At 40.6% G+C, this 24,022-nt stretch overlaps 1 protein-coding gene across 1 annotated transcript in view; it reads right to left on the minus strand.

Moving 5' to 3' along the window:
* Positions 1–20,756, minus strand: part of LOC118376125 (basement membrane-specific heparan sulfate proteoglycan core protein-like) — a 28,346-nt gene extending 7,590 nt beyond the window's left edge. Inside the window, exons 1-19 of the mRNA XM_052495684.1 lie at positions 20,634–20,756; positions 14,920–14,964; positions 14,499–14,768; positions 14,099–14,380; positions 12,457–12,729; positions 10,990–11,247; positions 10,622–10,906; positions 9,006–9,266; positions 8,358–8,642; positions 7,192–7,470; positions 5,876–6,148; positions 5,432–5,704; positions 5,012–5,332; positions 4,638–4,916; positions 2,527–2,769; positions 633–758; positions 488–512; positions 326–399; positions 27–77 (exon numbers count right to left, since the gene is read on the minus strand). Of these exons, the coding sequence (XP_052351644.1) occupies positions 27–77; positions 326–399; positions 488–512; positions 633–758; positions 2,527–2,769; positions 4,638–4,916; positions 5,012–5,332; positions 5,432–5,704; positions 5,876–6,148; positions 7,192–7,470; positions 8,358–8,642; positions 9,006–9,266; positions 10,622–10,906; positions 10,990–11,247; positions 12,457–12,729; positions 14,099–14,380; positions 14,499–14,768; positions 14,920–14,964; positions 20,634–20,664 (3,934 nt within the window). The 5' untranslated portion in view covers positions 20,665–20,756. The remainder of the gene's footprint in view (positions 1–26; positions 78–325; positions 400–487; positions 513–632; positions 759–2,526; positions 2,770–4,637; positions 4,917–5,011; positions 5,333–5,431; positions 5,705–5,875; positions 6,149–7,191; positions 7,471–8,357; positions 8,643–9,005; positions 9,267–10,621; positions 10,907–10,989; positions 11,248–12,456; positions 12,730–14,098; positions 14,381–14,498; positions 14,769–14,919; positions 14,965–20,633) is intronic.
* Between the last annotated feature and the right edge of the window lie 3,266 nt (positions 20,757–24,022).

Raw genomic sequence — 24,022 nt, forward strand, 5'->3', positions numbered from 1 at the left:
ATACTGAAAACATTACATTACACTACCATTATCATTGTTGTCTGAGGAATTGATCGTATCGTAGATGTTAGCGTCACCTGTTGGTCAAAGAAGAGAGAGACAGGTTAGTTAGGTTGGTTGCCTTGGGACATGTTATCAGGCTTGGGGTCAGTTCCATTTATATTCCAGTCAATTCAGGAAGAATAATGAATTTGGTTTACTTTCTGAATTCACCAGAATTTAAATTTTGACCCCAAAGCTGGATGTTATAAAAAGTACATGTTTATGAGTCAGTGTATGAGGTTACATAGAGAGGAATGGTAGAGGTTTGGGATGAGATACTGACCATGCTGCTGATGTGTATACCCAGATCCTTGGTCCTGTTGGGGGTCATGGTTGGTGCTCTGGGGCTGAGGGGGCCTACAGGGAGAGAGATACTCAGCATAAGAAGCACAAAGACGATGTTATACTTTATGTATCAATATGCTTGAGAGACAGCTGTACTCACCAGAATATTCTGTTGAAACAGGAACCTGTAATGACAAACACGTTGTGTTATGTACTGAACCTTCTTCACCTATTTCTATTTAGACATTTTTGTTCCAAACGTAATAATACATTTTCCATTAAATGAGACATAGTGAAAGTCTCACCTTTGCTGTTTTGATATCTCACGAGCAGGACCAGGAGAATGACCAGTAGGACACCAGCAACAAGCAGACCCACAACCACTCCTACTAGGACTGATGTAGAGGATCCAGGAGATACAAATGGAGAGACTGGAGAGAGAGAAGCACAACACCATCAGACTGAGGTAGAACATACATACAGGAATCAAACTACTAAATGAGACTGGCGAGACTGGAGAGAGAACAGGACAGACTCAGAGAGGTTATATGGGTTTACAGTATAGAGCATGAAAAGAAAGCAGGTTGGCCGGTCTTTTGACAATTTAGTTAAAAGATCATATTTTCTAGGTCTGTAAATCGCAAACTATATTAAAAACTTCTCATGGTTGGGATCCCGTTAACGGGATCGATATGACAACAGCCAGTGAAAGTGCAGGACGCCAAATTCAAAACAATAGAAATCTCATAATTAAAATTCCTCAGACATACAAGTATTTTACACCATTTTAAAGATACATTTGTTGTTAATCCCACATATTGTCCGATTTCAAAAATAATTTATGACGAAAGCACAACATATCATTATGTTAGGTCAGCACTTATTCACAGAAAAACAGCCATTTTTCCAGCCAAAGAGTAGTAAGAAATAATCAGAAATAGAGATAAAATGAATCACTAACCTTTGATGATCTTCATCAGATGACACTCATAGGACTTCATGTTACACAATACATGTATGTTTTGTTCGATAAAGTTCATATTTATATAAAAAAAATCTGTTTACATTGGCGCGTTGTTCAGTAATGTTTTGCTTTCAAAACATCCAGTGATTTTGCAGAGAGCCACATCAATTTACAGAAATACTTATAATAAACATTGATAAAAGATACAATTATTACACATGGAACTTTAGATAAACCTCTCCTTAATGCAACCGCTGTGTCAGATTTCAAAAAAACTTTACGGAAAAAGCACACCATGCTATAATCTGAGGACAGCGCTCAGAGCCCAAACAAGCCATGAAGATATCCACCATGTTGTGGAGTCAGATGTCAGAATAGCATTATAAATATTCACTTACCTTTGATGATCTTCATCAGAATTTACTCCCAGGAATCCCAGTTCCACAATAAATGTTTGATTTGTTCCATAAAGTTCATCATTTATGTGCAAATACCTCCTTTTTGTTCGCGCATTCAGTACACAATCCAAACTCATGACGAGCGGGCAAGTCCATGCGAAAGTTCGCACGAAAAGTCATATTACAGTTTCTAGAAACATGTCAAACGAAGTATAGAATCAATCTTTAGGATGTTTTTAACATAAATCTTCAATGATGTTCCAACCGGAGAATTTCTTTGTCTTCAGAACGGCAATGGAACGCAAGCCAACTCTCTCACGTGAACGTGCGTGGTCAGCTCATGGCACTCTGCCAGACCCATGACTCAAAGAGCCCTCATTCCCCCCTGTATCACAGTAGAAGCATCACACAAGGTTCTAAAGACTGTTGACATCTAGTGGAAGCCTTAGGAAGTGCAATATGACCAATATCCCACTGTATATTCGATAGGCTATGAGTTGAAAAACTACAAACATCCTGGTTGGATTTTTTCTCAGGTTTTTGCCTGCCATATGAGTTATGTTATACTCACAGACATCATTCAAACAGTATTAGAAACCTCAGAGTGTTTTCTATCAAAACCCACTAATAGTATGCATACATTAGCAGCTGGGCCTGAGTAGCAGGCAGTTTACTCTGGGCACCTTATTCATCCAAGCTACTTAATACTGCCCCCAGCCATAACAAGTTAGTATTGTGGAATAACTACGTAACAAGTTTTAACATCAACACTTAAATCACGTTTTTAACACAGATAATAAAAAGGTAACTTAGTTGTGATCATACACATTTTCTCACCTCTCACTGTCACCCAGCTCTCTGGTGATTCTCCTTCACCAGATTTACACTTATAGAATCCTTCATCTGACTTGGATACTGTAGGGATGGTCATCTCTCCTGTGGTCTCATTCTTGATGAGTACTCCATTTTTGTAGAAATCAGCCTTGAAGTTTGATTTGATTGTCCGGTATTTACAGCACAGAGTCACAGAGTCTCTTTCAGTCACAGGATGGACAGGGCTCTCAAGGATCACGTCACCATCTGTGTAACATAATATATCAATAATACTGTAAATCTGGAGTCATCACTCACAATACATCAACTGGTGAGTCTCTGATCCACCTCTACGCAGATGACACCATTCTGTATACTCCGGCCCTTCTTTGGACACTGTGTTAACAAGCTTCAATGCCATACAACTCTCCTTCCGTGGCCTCCAATTGCTCTTAAATACAAGTAAAACTAAATGCATGCTCTTCAACCGATCGCTACCTGCACCTACTCGCCTGTCCAACATCACTACTCTGGACGGCTCTGACTTAGAATACGTGGACAACTACAAATACTTAGGTGTCTGGTTAGACTGTAAACTCTCCTTCCAGACCCATATCAAACATCTCCAATCCAAAGTTAAATCTAGAATTGGCTTCCTATTTCACAACAAAGCATCCTTCACTCATGCTGCCAAACATACCCTTGTAAAACTGACCATCCTACCAATCCTCGACTTTGGCGATGTCCTTTACAAAATAGCCTCCAATACCCTACTCAACAAATTGGATGCAGTCTATCACAGTGCAATCCGTTTTGTCACCAAAGCCCCATATACTACCCACCATTGCGACCTGTACGCTCTCGTCGTTGGCTGGCCCTCGCTTGGCTTCCTATTTCACAACAAAGCATCCTTCACTCATGCTGCCAAACATACCCTTGTAAAACTGACCAAACCCACTGGCTCCATGTCATCTACAAGACCCTGCTCCGTTTTGTAAAAGTCCCCCCATTATCTCAGCTCCCTCGCTGGTCAAACCCACTGGCATCTCCTACACCTGCTAGCCCCCTTATCTCAGCGCTCACAGCAGGTATATCTCTCTAGTCACCCCCAATACCAATTCTTTCTTTGGCCGCCTCTCCTTACAGTTCTCTGCTGCCAATGACTGGAACGAACTACAAAAATCTCTGAAACACTTATCTCCCTCACTAGCTTTAAGCACCAACTGTCAGAGCAGCTCACAGATTACTGCACCTGTACATAGCCCACCTATAATTTAGCCCAAACAACTACCTCTTTCCCAACTGTATTTTATTTACTCCTTTGCACCCCATTATTTTTATTTCTACTTTGCACATTCTTCCATTGCAAAACTACCATTACAGTGTTTTACTTGCTATATTGTATTTACTTTGCCACCATGGCCTTTTTTGCCTTTACCTCCCTTCTCACCTCATTTGCTCACATTGTATATAGACTTGTTTATACTGTATTATTGACTGTATGTTTGTTTTACTCCATGTGTAACTCTGTGTCGTTGTATCTGTCGAACTGCTTAGCTTTATCTTGGCCAGGTCGCAATTGTAAATGAGAACTTGTTCTCAACTTGCCTACCTGGTTAAATAAAGGTGAAATAAATATATATCTTATGAGCTTGTATTTTATGATATGCAATCATTCAGTTAAAGAATGTAATGACCTGGCTAGATCATAAATTAACAAATATCCAGACAGAGGATTCAGTTGACGAATTCCCAGTTTATTAACCCAACTCAACACAGGCTACTGTTTGAATGTAGCCCACGCCAAATAAATCAAGGATCACAGTAGAAAATAACAGTGACCATCTCTTGTTAAGGCAAAACTTAAGAGAGAGAACAATGGCTAAGCATGGCCTTCCACACCCATGCCAAACCCTCCCGCCATCCCACAAACCACAAGGATGCCCGGCACTGGAACATTCCAGGCTCACCCGTGGTTGGCAGATAGCAGGTTGACTGACATGTAGGACCCCGCAAACACTGGGTACTGGTAAGTCCAACACAACAAACAAACAGCATAACTTATATCACACAGCTGTCTGTGCGGGTCGCTACAATATGTACAAATATTATTGAGTGTTGTACTATAGACATACCATTTACTGTGATGTTGACAGCATTACTGTACTCTCCTGATCCAGACTCACACCAGTACACTCCACTGGACCCTGTGTATGTGTAGCTGATGGTACATGTAGACCCTGTTATTGATCCCCAGTTAGAGACACACCCTGACTCAACTCCTCTCTCTGTGTAACTCATCAGTCTCCATCCAGTAGAGTTCCCCTTCAGCTCACAGGTCAGTGAGAGAGACGTTGATGTAAAGTGTTGAGTTGTGTTGGGATTTACTGTAAGAGACACTGAAGGCTGCAGATCTGAAACAAAGAGAGACAGAGTCAAACCTATAGTTATATAGACACATGAGGGTGACTTAAAGATGATTTAATATAGTTTAAATGCAGTTGGTTACCTCCTGACCAGAGAAAATGAGGTTCACTGTAGAGTGTGTCATAGACTGGGTCTCCTCTCCCAGCTCGACACACATATCCTCCTGTGTGAGTAGGACCAGCAGGGATCAGAGTGTAGGAGTCTTCACTAGTCACATTGTCAGATAGGGGCTGTAGAGAGTAAGACTTGTCTGATAGGGAGGGTATCCCAGCTCTGTAGGGAACAGTCCTGTACCAGGAGAACCTCCAGCCTGTTGACATCTTGTCAACTTCACAGCTCAGCATTACTGAGTCTCCAGGGTTCATCCACTGAGGAAAGATACTCAGGACAGCCTTGGGTTGATCTGTGATCAGTCAGAGGACAGGTTTCTGTTTTCTAACTTTCAGTTTTAGCAATAATTGTAGTTACCAATGTAGATGTTGACATGATTAGATATACCTACCAGACACAGTCAGTTGTACAGCATCACTGAGCTTGGAGAACTTGTTTCCCTTTACACCCTCACAGGTATATGATCCACTGTTATACCAGTAGACAGGACTGATTCTGTACTCAGGCTTTGTGTTAAAGGAGATCACTAACTGACTATTCTTATACCATCTGTAGTTCCAGTCAGAGTCTCCTCCTCCCTGTATGTCACATCTCATAGTAACAGTCTCTCCACTGAATATCTGGGTCCAGTTTGGTTGGAGGGTCAGAACAGCAACAGGCCTCTCTGCATAGACACAACACAGACAACTCAAAAAACAGTTCCACAATTTGAAATGTATTTATTTATCAATAGGTAAACTCATGAATATAGCTTCAAGTCAGACAAAATATTATACCCTAGATTACTTTCTATCCACAATAACAGCCATTTATCATAAAACTGTTTTAGACTCACCAGTAATGTTTATCTGGACTTGGTCACTGTACAGGGTGTAGTAGACTGGGTCTCCTCTCCCAGCTCTGCACCAGTACTGTCCTCCATCAGAGACACTGACCCAGCTGAGTGTGTAGGAGTATCCAGAGGTTGTGGTTACTGGTGTAGAGTCTGGTCTGTGTCTGTACCAGTAAAACTTCCACCCAGGAGACTCTACAGTACAGCTCAGTGTCACGCTGTCTCCTGTGAATACTTCCTCTTTGTCAGAACTCAGTGTGGCCGTCGGACGACTATCTGTTGGAATCAAGAAACGTGTGTGATGCATCTGGAAACCAGGAATCTGATCTGATGCATGATATGTCCTCTTGATGGATAACTGATTAAAATTCAGTGAGGCAGAATAGTCTACAGACACACAGAAAATGTCTACATGACTGACTTGGAGGCAAAAGAAACACACACCTGTTTAGATGAGGTGCTGGCTAGTGGAGTAAAACACTTGAAAAAGAGTGTCAAAGGGCACACACACAGGTGTCTGTAATTATGGCAGGGTGTGGCTTGATATCGTTGGTTAATTTAAAGATATAAATATAAAAACATAAATGAAAGCATATGATCATAGATACAATGTGACTACATGGGCCTACAAACATGTACAATGAATAGAAAAATCACAATAATCACTAGAATGGCTTCAGATCAAAGTCTACATTGAGACTGAAGGCAGCAAGCATCTTGAAATTAAAGATCCAGGCAGCCGCGCATTTGAACAATACATTGTCGCGGTCACCCCCTCTCCTATGGAGGGTGGCGTGTTCGATGCCAATATAACGTAGGGACGAAATTGAGTGGTTCGCTTACAAAACGTCGGCCGCGATTGGATACGTCAAGTTTTTGGACCATCGTATAGAACATTGTCCTCACACAAAATCAGAATTGATTTGACGTGTGGCAGGTTGCATATTAAATCTCAGGTGCTCAGAACAAAAGGTAAGAAAAGCATGGAATGCCTGGAGCTGTGATTGTGAGAGTGATAGAAGAGAGTGATTGTGATTGGCTGCAGGTACAAAATAAGTCTTACTTCTAAAAGAAGTATGTGCAGGTGAGCAGCCTACATGTTCAGTTAAAATACCGCGATTAGGGTTTCTAAAACACTTTAACATGTCTACCTTACTGTAACTCTAAATCGTTGCACTGAGTTGAAGGAACAAAATATGACCGTTAATTAAGCAAGGAGACTTGGGCAGGGTTCAATATCTTACTTGATAAATTAAACATGATTGACTCAACAACAACAACAGAGTCTATCTGTATGACAACATAACAAAGTAACTCACCTTTTACAGTAAGAGTAATAGCATTACTTGGTTGTGAAGATGTGGGTCTAGACACACTGTTCCCTTCACACCAGTACTGACCCTGGTCAGACTCAGCAGCTCTACTGATGTGAGAGACTCCAATGTAGTTGTAACCAGACTGGGATACTACATTATCATTCCTGTCTTTGTACCACTTATAGCTCCAGATACTGTCAGATCCTACTGAACATGTCAGAGTGACTGTCTCTCCAGGGAACACAGGGTTGGGTTTTACAGTCAGTGTAGGTTTGGGCAGAGCTGAGGAAACAGAGCAGAACACATCTGGATACCTGTCTGGTAATTCAGCTGATGCTGTAACATTGTGATAAAGGTATATTTTACATATGTTGACTCCATTCAGTTAGAATTTACAGTGTATATATCTGTATTTAGATTAACCCTCATTGGCTCTGAATTTACAAAGTCCATACATAAATGGCTTGTCGAGATCGGTGTGGAAGAACTTGACTGGCCTGCACAGAGCCCTGACCTCTACCCCATCGAACACCTTTGGGATTAATTGGAATGCCTGCTCCAGTTTCAACTGTTCTGCCTTATTATTATTCAACCATGCTGGTCATTTATGAACATTTGAACATCTTGGCCACGTTCTGTTATAATCTCCACCCGGCACAGCCAGAAGAGGACTGGCCACCCCACATATGCTCTCTCTAATTCTCTCTTTCTTTCTCTCTCTCGGAGGATCTGAGCCCTAGGACCGTGCCCCCGGACTACCTGACATGATGGCTCCTTGCTGTCCCCAGTCCACCTGACTGTGCTGCTGCTCCAGTTTCAACTGTTCTGCCTTATTATTATTCGACCATGCTGGTCATTTATGAACATTTGAACATCTTGGTCATGTTCTGTTATAATCTCTACCCGGCACAGCCAGAAGAGGACTGGCCACCCCACATAGCCCGGTTCCTCTCTAGGTTTCTTCCTAGGTTTTGGCCTTTCTAGGGAGTTTTTCCTAGCCACCGTGCTTTTACACCTGCATTGTTTGCTGTTTGGGGTTTTAGGCTGGGTTTCTGTACAGCACTTTGAGATATCAGCTGATGTACGAAGGGCTATATAAATAAATTTGATTTGATTCGATTTGAATGCCGACTGCCAGCCAGTTCTAATCGCCCACCAAAGTTACTCACCATTCAGGGTGATAGTGACAAGATCACTGTTGATTGATGATATGGATCTGGACTGGATCTCTCCCTGACACCAGTAGAGACCCTGGTCAGACTCAGCAACTCTGCTGATGTTGAGGGTGTCTCCTCTTATAGTGTGTCTGACAGACTGGGATAATACATAATAATTCCTGTATTTGTACCAGTGATAGCTCCAGCTACTGTCAGACCCTACTGAACACGTCAGAGTAACTGTCTCTCCAGGGAACACAGGGTTGGGTTTTACAGTCAGTGTAGCTTTGGGCAGAGCTGAGGAAACAGAGCAGAAATTATGTGGATACATGCCTGGTAATTCAGCTGTTGCTGTAACATTGTGATAAAGGTATATTTTACATATGGGTATGTTGACTCCATTCAGTTAGAATTTACAGTGTATATATTTGTATTTAGATTAACCCTCATTGGCTCTGAATTGACAAAGTCCAGATTGAAGACAAACAGTGAGCTCACCATGGGGAGAGAAAATCTGAGATAGGACTTCTGACACTCACTTATATAAACTGTCCATTCCATGAGTACAAAAGACCCACTCTTATCAGCAGAATAGGTAAGGACTGACATATCAGATTGTTTTTCATCCTTAGATAAATTTATGTAAAGATATGTACTCACCAGTGATGATGATGGGGAGAGCTGAGCTGTAATATGACATCTGGGGCCGACCTCTCCTCATCCCAACACACTGGTACTGACCAGCCTGGTCAGGGAGAGAGATGGCGATGTTTTTTCTGGTCGGACTGGGAAGCAGTTGGTTGTCTATAAACCAGTAGTACGTCCAGTCTGTGTAGTCTGATATGTCACACTGCAGAGTGACTGTATCTCCAGGGTAGAGGACAAACTGAGGAGAGATACTCACTGATGCTCTGGGTAGAGCTGTGGAAACACAGTTAAATATGAACACAAATGTAGTCAGAGCACCAATCTTTCCAATGTAGGGTCTTACTTTTGTAAGTAATATGGTAACTTATATTTTGGATTTACATACACACTGGAAATCCCCCCTAAACTGTGCGCAGGCGGGCACGGGGCACTACCATGTGCATAAGAAATATCAGCCCAAGCAAAGAAGCATGAGATTGATTTTCCATTTAGCTAACACTATCAACATGGCGATCTAGTTTGGGGATTGTGATTGAATCAACGCAATGTTAGCCACTTTCAATATGACATACCTAAACAACACGAACTATGCAAGCCATAGTTTGCAAAACTAACTGTGCAAGAGATTTTCCTGTAGGCAGAGCACACTGGTGTAGGATTGTATTACACTGACAGGCACAACTCAGACCCATACGCTACACAGAGCGGTGCGCCATAACCTATCAGGGCTGCAGTAGGCCTATTATGTAAATAGCAATTGCCACATAAAATATGGATCTGAGCCATTCAACAATGGGGGACTGGTGGCTTCCTACAAGAGCACAACGTGTGCATTTCTAGCCATCTTTGAAAAAGGAGTCAGGTAAAGAGTTATTTTTTATGTCTTAAAGGGGCAGTGTTGTATTTTGAGACGGTCTTGAATAGGCTAAGTAGCCAATAGGCAGAGCGTCTGATTTTCAGTCACCTCCTTGTCTGAAGTACATTAGAGGGAACATTTGCACACAGACCATGTCGACATACACTGAGTGTACAAAACATTAGGAACACCTGCTCTTTCCATGACAGACTGACCAGGTGAATCCAGGTGAAAATGATGATCCCTTATTGATGTCACTTGTTAAATCCACTTCAATCAGTGTAGATGAAAGGGAGGAGAAAGGTTAAAGAAGGATTTTTAAACCTTGAGACGATTGAGACATGTATTGTGTATGTTTGTCATTCAGAAGGTGACTGGGAAAGACAAAATATTTAAGTGCCTTTGAAAGGGGTCTGGTAGTAGGTTCCAGGTGCACCGGTTTGAGTGTGTCAAGAACTGCAACACTGCTGGGTTTTTCACGCTTAACAGTTTCTCGTATGAGTCAACATTGGTGCACCACCCAAAGGACATCCAGCCAACTTCACACAACTGTGGGAAGCATTGGAGTCAACATGGGCTATCATCCCTGTGGAACACTTTGGAAACCTTTAGAGTCCATGCCCCAATGAATTGAGGCTGTTCTGGGGGCAAAATGGGGTGCAAATCAATATTAGGAAGGTGTTCCTCATGTTTTGTACACTCAGTGTATGTAAAAAAATATATTAATAGTGTCCATCTCTATGACAGAAAAACACACTACAAAGTAACTCACCATTCAGGGTGATAGTGACAGGATCACTGTTGATTGATGATATGGATCTGGACTGGATCTCTCCCTGACACCAGTAGAGACCCTGGTCAGACTCAGCAGCTCTACTGATAGTGAGGGTGTCTCCTGTTATAGTGTGTCTGACAGACTGGGACACTACATTATAATTCCAGTCTTTGTACCACTGATAGCTCCAGCTACTGTCAGACCCAACTGAACACATCAGAGTGACTTTCTCTCCAGGGAATGCAGGGTTTGGCTTCACAGTCAGAGTAGTTTTGGGAAAGGCTGAGGAAACAGAGATTAGACGCATACATAGGCTATTTCATATTACACTGATATAGTGATACAAGCAACTGTAGGGAACTTACCAGTGACACTTATGGTGACATAATCACTGGGTTGTGACCTCTGGGGATGATCTCTCCTCTTCCCTTCACATCTGTACTGACCAGTCTGAGTGATGGGGAATGTGATGCTTTTACTGGTCTGACTGGGAAGCTGTTGGTTGTCTCTGAACCAGAGGTACATCCAGTCTCTGTACTCTGGTATGACACACTGCAGATTGACTGTTTCTCCAGAGTAGAGGAGACCCTGAGGAGAGACACTCACTGAGGCCTCAGGCAGAGCTGTAGAAAGACACGTGAAGTTAGTTGATTCAAACATAGAGCAGATTATATCATGATTAAATATAGTTAGTTGATTCATACATAGAATCTGTTCTATCATGATTAAATGTAGCTAGTTGATTCATACATAGAATCTGCTCTTCATGATTAAATGTAGTCAGTTGATTCATACATAGAATCTGCTCTATAATGATTAAATGTAGTCAGTTGATTCATACATAGAATCTGCTCTATAATGATTAAATTTAGTTAGAGCACCAATCTTATAGGCAGGTACAGTACAGTAGAGTACAGTAGAGTAGGGTACAGTACAGTAGAGTACAGTAGAGTAGGGTACAGTAGAGTAGGGTACAGTTCAGTAGAGTACTGTAGAGTAGGGTACAGTTCAGTAGAGTAGAGTACAGTTCAGTAGAGCAGGGTACAGTAGAGTAGAGTACAGTACAATAGAGTAGTGTACAGTTCAGTAGAGCAGGGTACAGTACAGTACAATAGAGTAGGGTACAGTACAGAAGAGTCCAGTAGAGTAGGGTACTGTACAGTAGAGTCCAGTAGAGTAGGGTACAGTACAGTAGAGTACAGTAGAGTAGGGTACAGTACAGTAGAGTACAGTAGAGTAGGGTACAGTACAGTAGAGTACAGTAGAGTAGGGTACAGTACAGTAGAGTCCAGTAGAGTAGGGTACAGTACAGTAGAGTAGTATATAGTAGTAGTAGCAGTGTTTTGGTCAAATAGATGTCAATGTTTGGGGTCTTGGAGGGTTGGAACCCCCTTGTTGTCTATTCATCTCAAAACTCTACTCTTTTTCCTGAAGTGTCCACTACCCACATGGTTGTCCTCTGTAACACAGATGGTAGATTATGGCACATGCAACATTAACATGTAGATGTGCTGCTTGTGTTGTTGTAACAGACACCATAATGGCACTGATACAAAGATGAAACCTCTATATAAATGTTTTCCTTTATGTTCAAACATGAAGTTTATGAGTCACTGTTTGGGACAGACTCCTCTCAATAGAAATAGGTGTATAAACAATGACTGTACTATACTAAATGAACATGTTTGTTATTGCTTAACAGAACAACAGAACATGTTTCACTGTCCCAATCATTTTAGAGCTCATTGTAACTAAGAATTCTGGCACACAGACCCTGATTGACTCAATATAAATAGTCAGCAACATCAATAAAGCACAACAAAGTAACTCACCTTTTACAGTGAGAGTGACAGGATCACTTGGTAGTGAAGATGTGGGTCGAGACACTCTGTTCCCTTCACACCTGTACTGACCAGCCTGACTAGTCTGGGTGATGGGGATGGTGATATCTATGACTTTACTGGTCTCATCAGGAAGGTGTTGGTTGTTTTTGTACCAGTAGTACCTCCAGTCTGTGTACTCTGGTATGACACACTGCAGACTGACTGTCTCTCCAGAGTAGAGGAGACCCTGAGGAGAGACACTCACTGAGGCCACAGGCAGAGCTGTAGAAAGACGCATTAAGTTAGTTGTGTCATACATACAATCTGATCTATCATGATTAAATGTAGTTAGTTGATTCATACATAGAATCTGATCTATCATGATTAAATGTAGTTAGTTGATTCATACATAGAATCTGATCTATCATGATTAAATGTAGTTAGTTGATTCATACATAGAATCTGCTCTATCATGATTAAATGTAGTTAGTTGATTCATACATAGAATCTGCTCTATCATGATTAAATGTAGTTAGTTGATTCATACATAGAATCTGCTCCATCATGATTAAATGTAGTTAGTTGATTCATACATAGAATCTGCTCCATCATGATTAAATGTAGTTAGTTGATTCATACATAGAATCTGCTCCATCATGATTAAATGTAGTTAGTTGATTCATACATAGAATCTGCTCCATCATGATTAAATGTAGTTAGTTGATTCATACATAGAATCTGCTCCATCATGATTAAATGTAGTTAGTTGATTCATACATAGAATCTGCTCCATCATGATTAAATGTAGTTAGTTGATTCATACATAGAATCTGATCTATCATGATTAAATATAGTTAGTTGATTCATACATAGAATCTGCTCTATCATGATTAAATGTAGTTAGTTGATTCATACATAGAATCTGCTCCATCATGATTAAATGTAGTTAGTTGATTCATACATAGAATCTGCTCCATCATGATTAAATGTAGTTAGTTGATTCATACATAGAATCTGCTCTATCATGATTAAATGTAGTTAGTTGATTCATACATAGAATCTGATCTATCATGATTAAATGTAGTTAGTTGATTCATACATAGAATCTGATCTATCATGATTAAATGTAGTTAGTTGATTCATACATAGAATCTGATCTATCATGATTAAATGTAGTTAGTTGATTCATACATAGAATTCATACATAGAATCTGCTCTATCATGATTAAATGTAGTTAGTTGATTCATACATAGAATCTGCTCCATCATGATTAAATGTAGTTAGTTGATTCATACATAGAATCTGCTCCATCATGATTAAATGTAGTTAGTTGATTCATACATAGAATCTGCTCCATCATGATTAAATGTAGTTAGTTGATTCATACATAGAATCTGTTCCATCATGATTAAATGTAGTTAGTTGTTTCATACATATAATCTGTCCTATCATGATTAAATGTAGTTAGTTGTTTCATACATAGAATCTGCTCCATCATGATTAAATGTAGTCAGAGCACCAATCTTTCCAAAGTATGATCACCACACTTCTTTAATGAAATAAGTCTTTGTTTTTCTATCATATCTATGAATACTGACACACAGATCATGCTTGACTTAATATAAATAGTGTCTGTATGACACTACTCACCATTGACAGTGATAGTGACAGGGTCACTGATGGATGAAGAAGTGGGTCTGGAGTCTCTCGCTCCCTGACACCAGTATGGACCCTCATTCACTGTTGATCCATTGATGGTGAGAGTGTCTCCTGTTATAGTGTGTCTGCCAGACTGGGATACTACATTATCATTCCTGTCTTTGTACCACTGATAGTTCCAGATACTGTCAGACTCTACTGAACACGTCAGAGTAACTGTCTCTCCAGGGAACACAGGATTTGGTTCTACAGTCAGTGTAGCTTTGGGCAGAGCTACAGAAACACAAAACATACATTTTTAAAACAACTAAACAGCATCCTTAAAATGGTGCCCAAATTCAAGTGGTTATAAAAATGGAGGCACAGATGAATGAGAGATAAGATGACGTACGTGTCACTGTCAGTCTTACTACATCACTCCGTTTAGAATCCTGCTGTTGATGTGACCCCAGACATCTGTAGTCACCACTGTCGGAAATCTTAGCAGCACTGACCTCATGTTCATTCCTCTTACTGGAGGAGTCAGAATGACCAATCTTGCGCCATGTGTATTTCCAGTCAGTGACTCCTCCCCCCTGTATGACACATCTGAGAGTGACAGACTCTCCACTGAATATCTGGGATCTGTTGGGGTGTATGGTCAGAACAGCCTTCGCCACTCCTGCACAAAATCAAACCAGCATGATACACATGTTATTTCGAGACACTAAAAACTGTAAATATGTCCAGCCAAAAACAACTTTAAAAATCACAAATAAAGAAATAGGATGAAGCATTAAGAGATGGAGTCGATGAAGTGAACAAATATCTACCATCATCATCTTCAGAGTGTCCAGAGTTGATGTGTGTATTCAGCACTACAACAAAGAAAGTCACATTGCACCAATTTTATCTCTAAATAAATTACAACATGCCATATTCATGTTACTGATCATCACATACTTTATACTTCCTGTACTTTATTTTAAAGGTGCAATCTGAAATTTACACAAAGATTTTAGCCCTTTTAAATGAATAATAGCCATTCATTCTGAAAGAGTATGACTTTTAATTGCCTCATTAGGAAAAAACATGTGATTCCACATCAAATCAAATGTTTTGGAACACTACACATATCAAATCAAATTGTATTTGTCACAGGCACCGAATACAACAGGTTTAGACCTTACAGTGAAATGCTTACTTACAAACCCTTAACCAACAATCCAGTTCAAGATAGAGTTAAAAAAATATTTACTCAATAAACTAAAGTAATAAATAATCAAATAAAAGAACAGGCACCACACTGCCAGGTCTCTGACCTCCTCCCTATACGCTTTGCCTATTTGATGGTTCGTCTGAGGGCATAGTGAGATATTAGTGAACCGCTTCATGAAAGCTGCAGCTCTAGCCTTTAGCTCAGTGTGGATGTACCCTGTAATCCATGTCTTCAGGTTGGGATATGTACGTACTGTCACTGTGGGGACGACGTCGTCGATGCACTTATTGATGAAGATGATGACTGAGGTGGTATACTCCTCAATGTCATTGGTCATCTGACCACTTCTGTATTGAGCGAGTCACTGGTACTTCCTGCTTTAGTTTTTGCAAGTAAGCAGGAGTCGGGAGGATAGAATTATTGTCAGATTTGTCAAATGGAGGGCGATGGAGTAAAGGTGGTCTAGAGTTTTTTTCCCTCTGGTTGCACATTCAACATGCTGGTAGATATTTGGTAAAACTGATTTAAGTTTGCCTGCATTAAAGTCCCCGGCCACTAGGTGCACTGCTTCTGGATGCACATTGTCTTGTTTGCTTATGTCCTTATACAGCTCGTTGAGTACGGTCTTAGTGCCAGCATTGGTTTGTGGTGGCTACGAATGATATAGATGAGAACTCTCTTGGTAGATAGTGTGGTCTACAGATTATCATGAGGTACTTTACCTCAGGTGAGCAAAACCTCAAGACTTCTTTAATATTAGAAATCGTGCACCAGCTGTAATTTACAAACGGACACACACCCCCGCCTCTCGTCCTACCAGACATAGCTTCTCTGTCCTGCCAATCCTCACATATGCATTCCTCTTCTTCAGGTGGTTGAGAGCTGTGTATGTACTACTGACCCATTGCACTCAATTCCATCATTATGAAATACTTTGAGGGGCTTGTCAAAGACTACATCACATGCTGCCTCCCCGACACACACGACCCTCTCCATTTCCCCTACTGCCCTGACAGATCCACGGACAACACAATCGCCATTTCACTGCAAGCAGCCCTCACACACCCGGACAAGAGGAATGCATATCTGAGGATGCTGTTCATTGACTACAGCTCGGCCATCAATACCATAGTGCCCTCTAAGCTCACCAGAAAACTCACAGGACTGAACTCTTCCTTATGCAACTGGGTCCTGGACTTCCTGACGGGCAGCCCTCAGGTGATGAAGATACGCAACATTACCTCATCAACACGGATTCTCAACACAGGGGCCCCACAAGGGTGCATCCTTGGTCATCTGCTGTACTCCCTGTATACCCACGACTGAATGGCCTCAACCAGTTCCTACTCCATCATCAAGTTCACTGGCGACACAACAGTAGTAGGCCTGATTACCAACAGCGGCGAGACGCCATACACGGAGGAGGTAGGCACTCTGCAGGTGTCGTGCCAGATAGACAACCACTCCCTCACCGCCAGCAAAATAAAGGAGCCGATTGCAGACCTCAGGAGGAACAAGGTTGGACACGCCCCCATCCTCATCAATGGGGTTGCCGTGGAGATGGTCAAAAACTTAAAGCTCCTTGGTGTACATATGTTAGAGGAGCTGAAATGGTCAAACCACACAGACACCGTGGTGAGAAGGGATCGACAGCAACTCTTTAACCTCATGAGGCTGATGAAATTCGGCCTTTTCCCAAGGGGCCTCACAGTATTCTACAGGAGCACCATCAAGAGCACACTGTCGGGCTGCATTACAGCCTAGTATGTTAACTGCATCACAGCCTGATACCGACAATTACCCTGCCCACACCTTAATGGACATTTGTGAACAATTCATCTGTGGGGGACTTCTGAGAATGCGACTGTACAGACTTGTTAGTGCAGCAGAAAGATCAGCGTACCCCAAATGTAGAGGTTCTGAGTTTCAAATCCCAGGTGGGGTCATATTGAAGTGATCATGTCAAATGTAGAGCATGTCACCCACCTTAAAACTCATACACCATTTAATTACATCCCTTGCAAAAAAGACTCAGGTGAAATGTGCGCTTTCACATTAAAATTGCATTTTCACATGTGAAATAGCTGTTTTCACATGTTGCACTAACATTTTCACATGTGAAAACAAGAGACGGGAGGTAAACCTTGAAACCATATGTTCACATGTATTAAATTTATATTAACACCACCTTTTCACAAAATAATAATTACGTTTCCACCTCACATGTGAATTGCAACAATTTCACGTGTGAAAAACTTTCACATGGGAAAACCTAACTCTGTAGAATTGAATTTTCACGTGAAAAAATGGTAAATTATAACATTTTAATTTGCTGTTTTAGTTGTGAAAATGTTATCACATTTAGTTTCATGGTATCACATTGAAATTCTGTAACCCCATGTCTCATTTATTTCACAAGATCATGTTTTCATGTGCTAAAATATTTGTAGTTTAATGACATGTGTAGTTTGTTATCACATGTCACTTTACATGTTGCCACCTACAGTACCAGCAGCATACCACCCTTCATCCCACTGCTGGCTTGCTTCTGAAGCTAAGCAGGGTCGGGCTTATTCTGTCTCTGGATGGGAGACTGCTGGAAGTGGTTTTGGAGGGTCAGTAGGGGCCACTCTTCCCTCTGGTTTAAGGAGATACCAGGGCAGTCTAGGTGACATTACCCTGCTTTGGGTGCTGTCTTATTGATAGGAAGTTAAATGGTTGTCCTGACTCTCTGTGGTTATTAAAAATCCCATGTCACTTATTATAAGACTAGGGATGTTAACCCTGGTGTCATGGCAACATTCCCAACCTGGCCCCCTTCCATCACATCCACCTAATCATCCCCCTCATTACTAGTTGGCATAATACAGTGTCTTCAGAAAGTATTCACACCCCTTGACTTTTCCACATGTTGTTGTGTTACAGCCTGAATTTCAAATGTATTAGATTGAGATGCTTTGTCACTGGCCTACACACAATACCCCATAGTTATTTACAAATGAAAAGCAGACATTTCAGTATTCAATAAGTATTCAACCCCTTTGTTATGGCAAGTTCAGAAGTGAATTGTGCTTAACAAGTCACATAATACGTTGCATGGACTCACTATGTGTGCAATGATAGTGTTTAACATGATTTTAAATTTCTTCCTCATCTCTGTTCCCCACACAGACTATTAGTTCTAAGGCCCCTCAGTTGAGAAGTGAATTTCACACACAGATTCAACCACAAGACCAGGTTTTCCATTATCTCTTAAAGATGGGCACCTATTGGTAGATGGGACAATTTTTTTAAAGGCAGACTTGAATATCCATTTGAACATGGTGAAGTTGGTAATTACACTTTGGATGGTGTATCAGTACACCCAGTCACTAGAAAGAAACAGGTGTCCTTCCTCACTAACTTGCCAGAGAGGAAGGAAACTACTCGGGGATTTCACCTTGAGGTCAATGGTGACTTTTTAAAATTAAAGTTAAATGGATGTGATAGGAGAAAACTGAGGATGGATCAACAACATTGTAGTTACTCCACAATACTAACCTAATTGACAGAGTGAAAAGAAGGAAGCCTGTACAGAATACAAATATTCCACAAATTGCATCCTGTTTGCAACAACATACCAAAGTAATTCTGCAAAAAAATGTGGCAAAGCAATACTGTTTTTGTGCTGAATACAGAGTGTTATGGTTGGAGCAAATACAATACATGTAAGGGATTTCCTCCTCTTCTTCTTCCGAAGAGGAGAGGCGAGAAGGATTGGAGGACCAATATGCAGCGTGGTTAAAGTTCATGGTTTTTTAATCAGAGAAACTTTACATGAACAGAATACAAAACAAGAACCGTGAAAACAGTCCCGTGTGGCACAAACACTAACGCAGGAGACAACCACCCACAAAATACCCAAAGAATATGGCTGCCTAAATATGGTTCCCAATCAGAAACAACGATAAACACCTGCCTCTGATTGAGAACCACTCTAGGCAACCATAGACTTACCTAGACAACTACACTGAACACAACCCGATAAATCTAATAAACCCCTAGACAAAACGAAACACAATAAATCACCCACAGAACTATGGCCAGGGCGTGACAATACATTAATAATGAGTACCCCTCTTCATATTTTCAAGTGGGGACTGCATCATGTTATGGGTATGCTTGCAATCGAGGACTGGGGAATTTTTCAGGATAAAAATAGAGTTAAGCACAGGCAAAATCCTAGAGAAAAACTGGTTGTCTGCTTTCCACCAGACCCAGGACATGAATTCACCTTTCAGCAGGACAGTAACCTAAAACACAAGGCCAATTCTACATTGGAGTTGCTTACCACGAGGATAGTCAATGTTCTTGAGTGGTTGAGATACAGTTTTCACTTTACTTAAATCTATGGTAAGACCTGAAAATGGTTGTCTAGCAATGATCAACAACCAATTTGACAGAGCTTGAATCATTTTAAAAGACTCATCGCCAAATATTGCACAGTCCATGTGTGGAAAGCTCTTAGACTTACCCTGAAAACCTCACAGCTGTAATCACTATCAAAGTTGATTCTATAAAGTAATGACTCAGGGGTGTGAATAATTATGTAAGATATTTCTGCATTTCATTTTCAATAGACTTGCAAACATTTCCAAAAACATGTTTTCACTTTGTCATTATGGGTTTTGTGTGTAGATGGGTGAGAAAAGTAAACTATTTACATTTTGAATTCAGGCTGTAAACACAACAAAATGTGAAATTAGTCAACAGGTATGAATACTTTCTGAAGGCACTCTCTCCTCACCTCTCCACCTAATAGTTGATGTGTGGTGAGAGTTCTGACACACAAATGGTTGTCTTGCATCATCCAGGTGGGTGCAACACATTGCTGGTGGAAGAGGTGAGTTTCCCCCTACTATGTAAAGCACTTTGAGTACCTCAGTTGGTTAAAAAGCGCTTTATAAATTCCAAATATAACACAGAATATACTGTTATTTTATGACAATGTTTGTTAACAATATCAGTGTAAACAAATATTGTACATGAATGAATTTCCCTAGCAACATTCCTCAGCTGTACACCACAACAAGTGGCAGGGTGACCATTTTGTGGTAGTTTCAATTACGGACTGCACCTTTAAAAGGCCAGAGACTTACCATGTCCAGCAATATCATTTTAGTACCATTTACTAATAAGCATTTGCACTGTTTTATCAATAAGGAATAAAACACAAAAAAGCTCAAGTATAAAATTGTCTTAATATACATGAGTAGTCTTTTTTCCATCAAAGGTGTAGTAAATCAGGTAATTAGTGTTCATACATAAACACATTCACTCAGTACTTACAGAGTAACACACAGAGCAAGGTGGGCTCCATTCTGTCCTGCTGGAACTCTGAACTACAGTTCTTCTGACAAACCCCTCTACTTCCTATATGATGACAGACGGATTAGTTCACGCCTCTTTACCGTCACACAGAGAAATAGAGAGAGAAGCTTTCTACAGAAATGTATGAAGACTGAGAGAAAAAAAGAGTAACGGTTAAAGCCGTGTTTATTTTTTGACAAACTTCTGCTTATTGTTAGCTAAGGGTGGTTAGCTCCATTGCCTCACTGGTTCCTTCCTCATTATTGGAAGAAAGGAGGATGGAACAAGAATAGAGACCTGAGATGAGTTTAGAGCTTGTGGTTTGATATAAGAATGTGGAGACGTTTGTTACATTTGCATAGATAGATAGATAGATAGATATATCTACCAGTTGCAGCCACCCCTCCCTTCACACACACACACACACACACACACAGCTGTTTAGTAGTAACATGTGTTTTAATTTGTTTGTTTATGTGATTTGTTTGTCTAGTTGATCATGAATTGTGCACGTGTGTGTGTGTATGGTTTGTGTGTGGTCTGTGTGGGTGTGTGTGTGTGGTTTGTGTGTATGTGTGTGGTTTGTGTGTATGTGTGTGGTCTGTGTGTATGTGGGTGTGTGATGTGTGTATGTGGTTTGTGTGTACTGTATGTGTGTGTGTACATCAGGAGGAGCAGTGGGGAGTTCATTACAACAGACCAGAGAGGTGTTTCAAAGCTGTGACTAGGTTTCCAGGATAAAGTGTTAAGTTTAATTTTCATTCATTTGGTATAGCCAGGTAAACATCTGGGGTTTCGTATCGCCCCCTTCAGGGACAGGCCTGTAACTACACATTCTAGTGGATCACAATATAGACACTAATATGGTCGTTGGTCACATAGCAACAGCATAAGCCCTCAGTCTACTGGGTATGCCATCTTATTCCTTCCTCTCTCTATCACATCATAATAGTGCAGACATGGAACACTTCTGTATGGGTTCATATCAGTAGAAGTCTATCTGAATGTGGTTTATAACACAACTTCTCCATTTTAAGTTCCATGGTGGAACACTCATCTGGCCCCTATAACAACTACTGAAAACATTTTACGAAAGACTTGAATGTTGAAAACTGATTCCTGCTGGAAAACTTTATTTTTGTAAAATACTTAGACAGTATTTCTAAATTAATATAAGACAAAAGTGGAGATTAAAGGTAGACTCAGCGATTTAACGTAGATGTAGAAAGTAAACTGCATAGTGGTTCAATTTCCACAACAACTAAGAACGTTGAAGCATGAGACTCAACTTCTCCTCTGTTTTGGTCAGGTGACTACCAGAGTGTGAACGTGAAGTGAACCCGTGCATATGTGCAGATACTGTGTGTGACTGAAGTCTTGCATTTCGCTAATCTCAACATCTACGGTGCTACTCGTGGTAACATCATTTCTACCTTTGATATAAAAATAAGCATTATGTAAATATACACAGTACCGTTCAAAAGTTTGGGGTCACTTAGAAATGTCCTTGTTTTTGAAAGAAAACCACATTTTTTGTCCATTAAAATAACATAAAATTGATCAGAAATACAGTGTAGACATTGTTAATGTAGTAAATTACTATTGTAGCTGGAAACGGCAGTTCTACATAGGCGTACAGAGGCTCATTATCAGCAACCATCACTCCTGTGTTCCAATGGCACAATGTGTTAGCTAATCCAAGTTTATCATTTTGACAGGCTAATTGATCATTAGAAAACCCCTTTGCAAGTATGTTAGCACAGCTGAAAACTGTTGTTCTTATTAAAGAAGCAATAAAACTGGCCTTTTTTTTTGGACTAGTTGAGTATCTGGATCATCAGCATTTGTGGTAGAGGCTCAAATGGGCCAGAAACAAAGACCTTTCTTCTGAACCTTGTCAGTCTATTCTTGTTCTGAGAAGTTAAGGCTATTCCATGTGAGAAATTGCCAAGAAACTGAAAATCTCGTACAACGCTGTGTACTACTCCCTTCACAGAACAGCGCAAACTGGCTCCAACCAGAATAGAAAGAGGAGTGAGTTCAGAGTTCCTCTGTCCAGTGTCTGTGTTATTTTGCCCATCTTTAATATTTTATTTTTACTGGCCAGTCTGAGATATGGCTTTTTCTTTGCAACTCTGCCTAGAAGGCCAACATTGCAGAGTCACATCTTCACTGTTGACATTGAGACTGGTGTTTTGCAGGTACTATTTAATGAAGCTGCCAGTTGAGGACCTGTGAGGCATACGTTTGTGTACTACTAGTGTGTGTGTGTCTGTCTGTGTGTGTATGCACACTTGCATGCACATGTGATTGCGTGAGTGTTTATGAGATTTGAATGAGTGAGTATGTGTGATGTTGAGGCCCTTCTTCCTCTTCTGGTCTCCACTCTGAAAGAGGACTTAAAGTAGTGATAATGTCTGGTGAAATTGTCAACTCCGATGTTACATTCAATCAGAATCAGAACCAAGATACTGGAGTAGAAAGTGAAGTTTCTAAAGGTGAGTCTTTGCTACTCTTTATTCTCTCTCATTCATATAGTTTAATTTGTTTTCAAACATCTCTTTACAATACAACATTTAATCATTTTGGGAGATGGGGGTGGAGATTATATTTCAAGAAGAATATGTAACAGAAGAAGGCTGAATACACTGAGTGTATAAAACACGACAACCACTTGCTCTTTCCATGACGTAGAATGACCTAATCCAGGTGAACGCTATGATCAATTATTGATGTAAATTGTTAAATCCACTTCATTCAGTGTAGATGAAGGGTAGGAGACAGGTTAAAGAAGGATTTTTACACCGTGAGACAATTGAGGCATGGATTGTGTATGTGTGCCATTCAGAGGCTGAATTGACAAGACAAAATATTTGAACTTCGGGAATGGTATTAAGTGACAGGCGCACCGGTTGTGTCAAGAACTGCAACGCTGCTGGGTTTTTCCACGCTCAAAATGTTCACGTGTGTATCAACAATGGTCCACCACCCAAAAGACATCCAGTCAACTTTTAAAACATGTGGGAAGCATTAGAGTCAACATGGGCCAGCATCCCTGTTTAACCCTTTTGACACCTTGCAAGACCCCTATATGTATAAACATATTATAATAATATCTTAAAACATTGAATTTGCTCTTTACTACTGTAGCCCATAGAAATGCAATGAATAACACTTTCATAAATGGCTAAAAAGACAGTCCAAGAACAAATCATAACGAATAAGGTTTGAAGTGTCTGTCCTACAGTTTATCTAGGACACATATTTATCCCCGTTTTTTCCACAAAACTACCTCCATACTTCCATTAGTTTTTATAGGTTACCTTCAGACGAGTCCCGTGACACTTCTGGGGGTCATAGAGCAAGAC

This window comes from Oncorhynchus keta, chromosome 35 (genome assembly GCF_023373465.1).
Source record: "Oncorhynchus keta strain PuntledgeMale-10-30-2019 chromosome 35, Oket_V2, whole genome shotgun sequence".
In the NCBI taxonomy this organism is placed as follows: domain Eukaryota; kingdom Metazoa; phylum Chordata; class Actinopteri; order Salmoniformes; family Salmonidae; genus Oncorhynchus; species Oncorhynchus keta.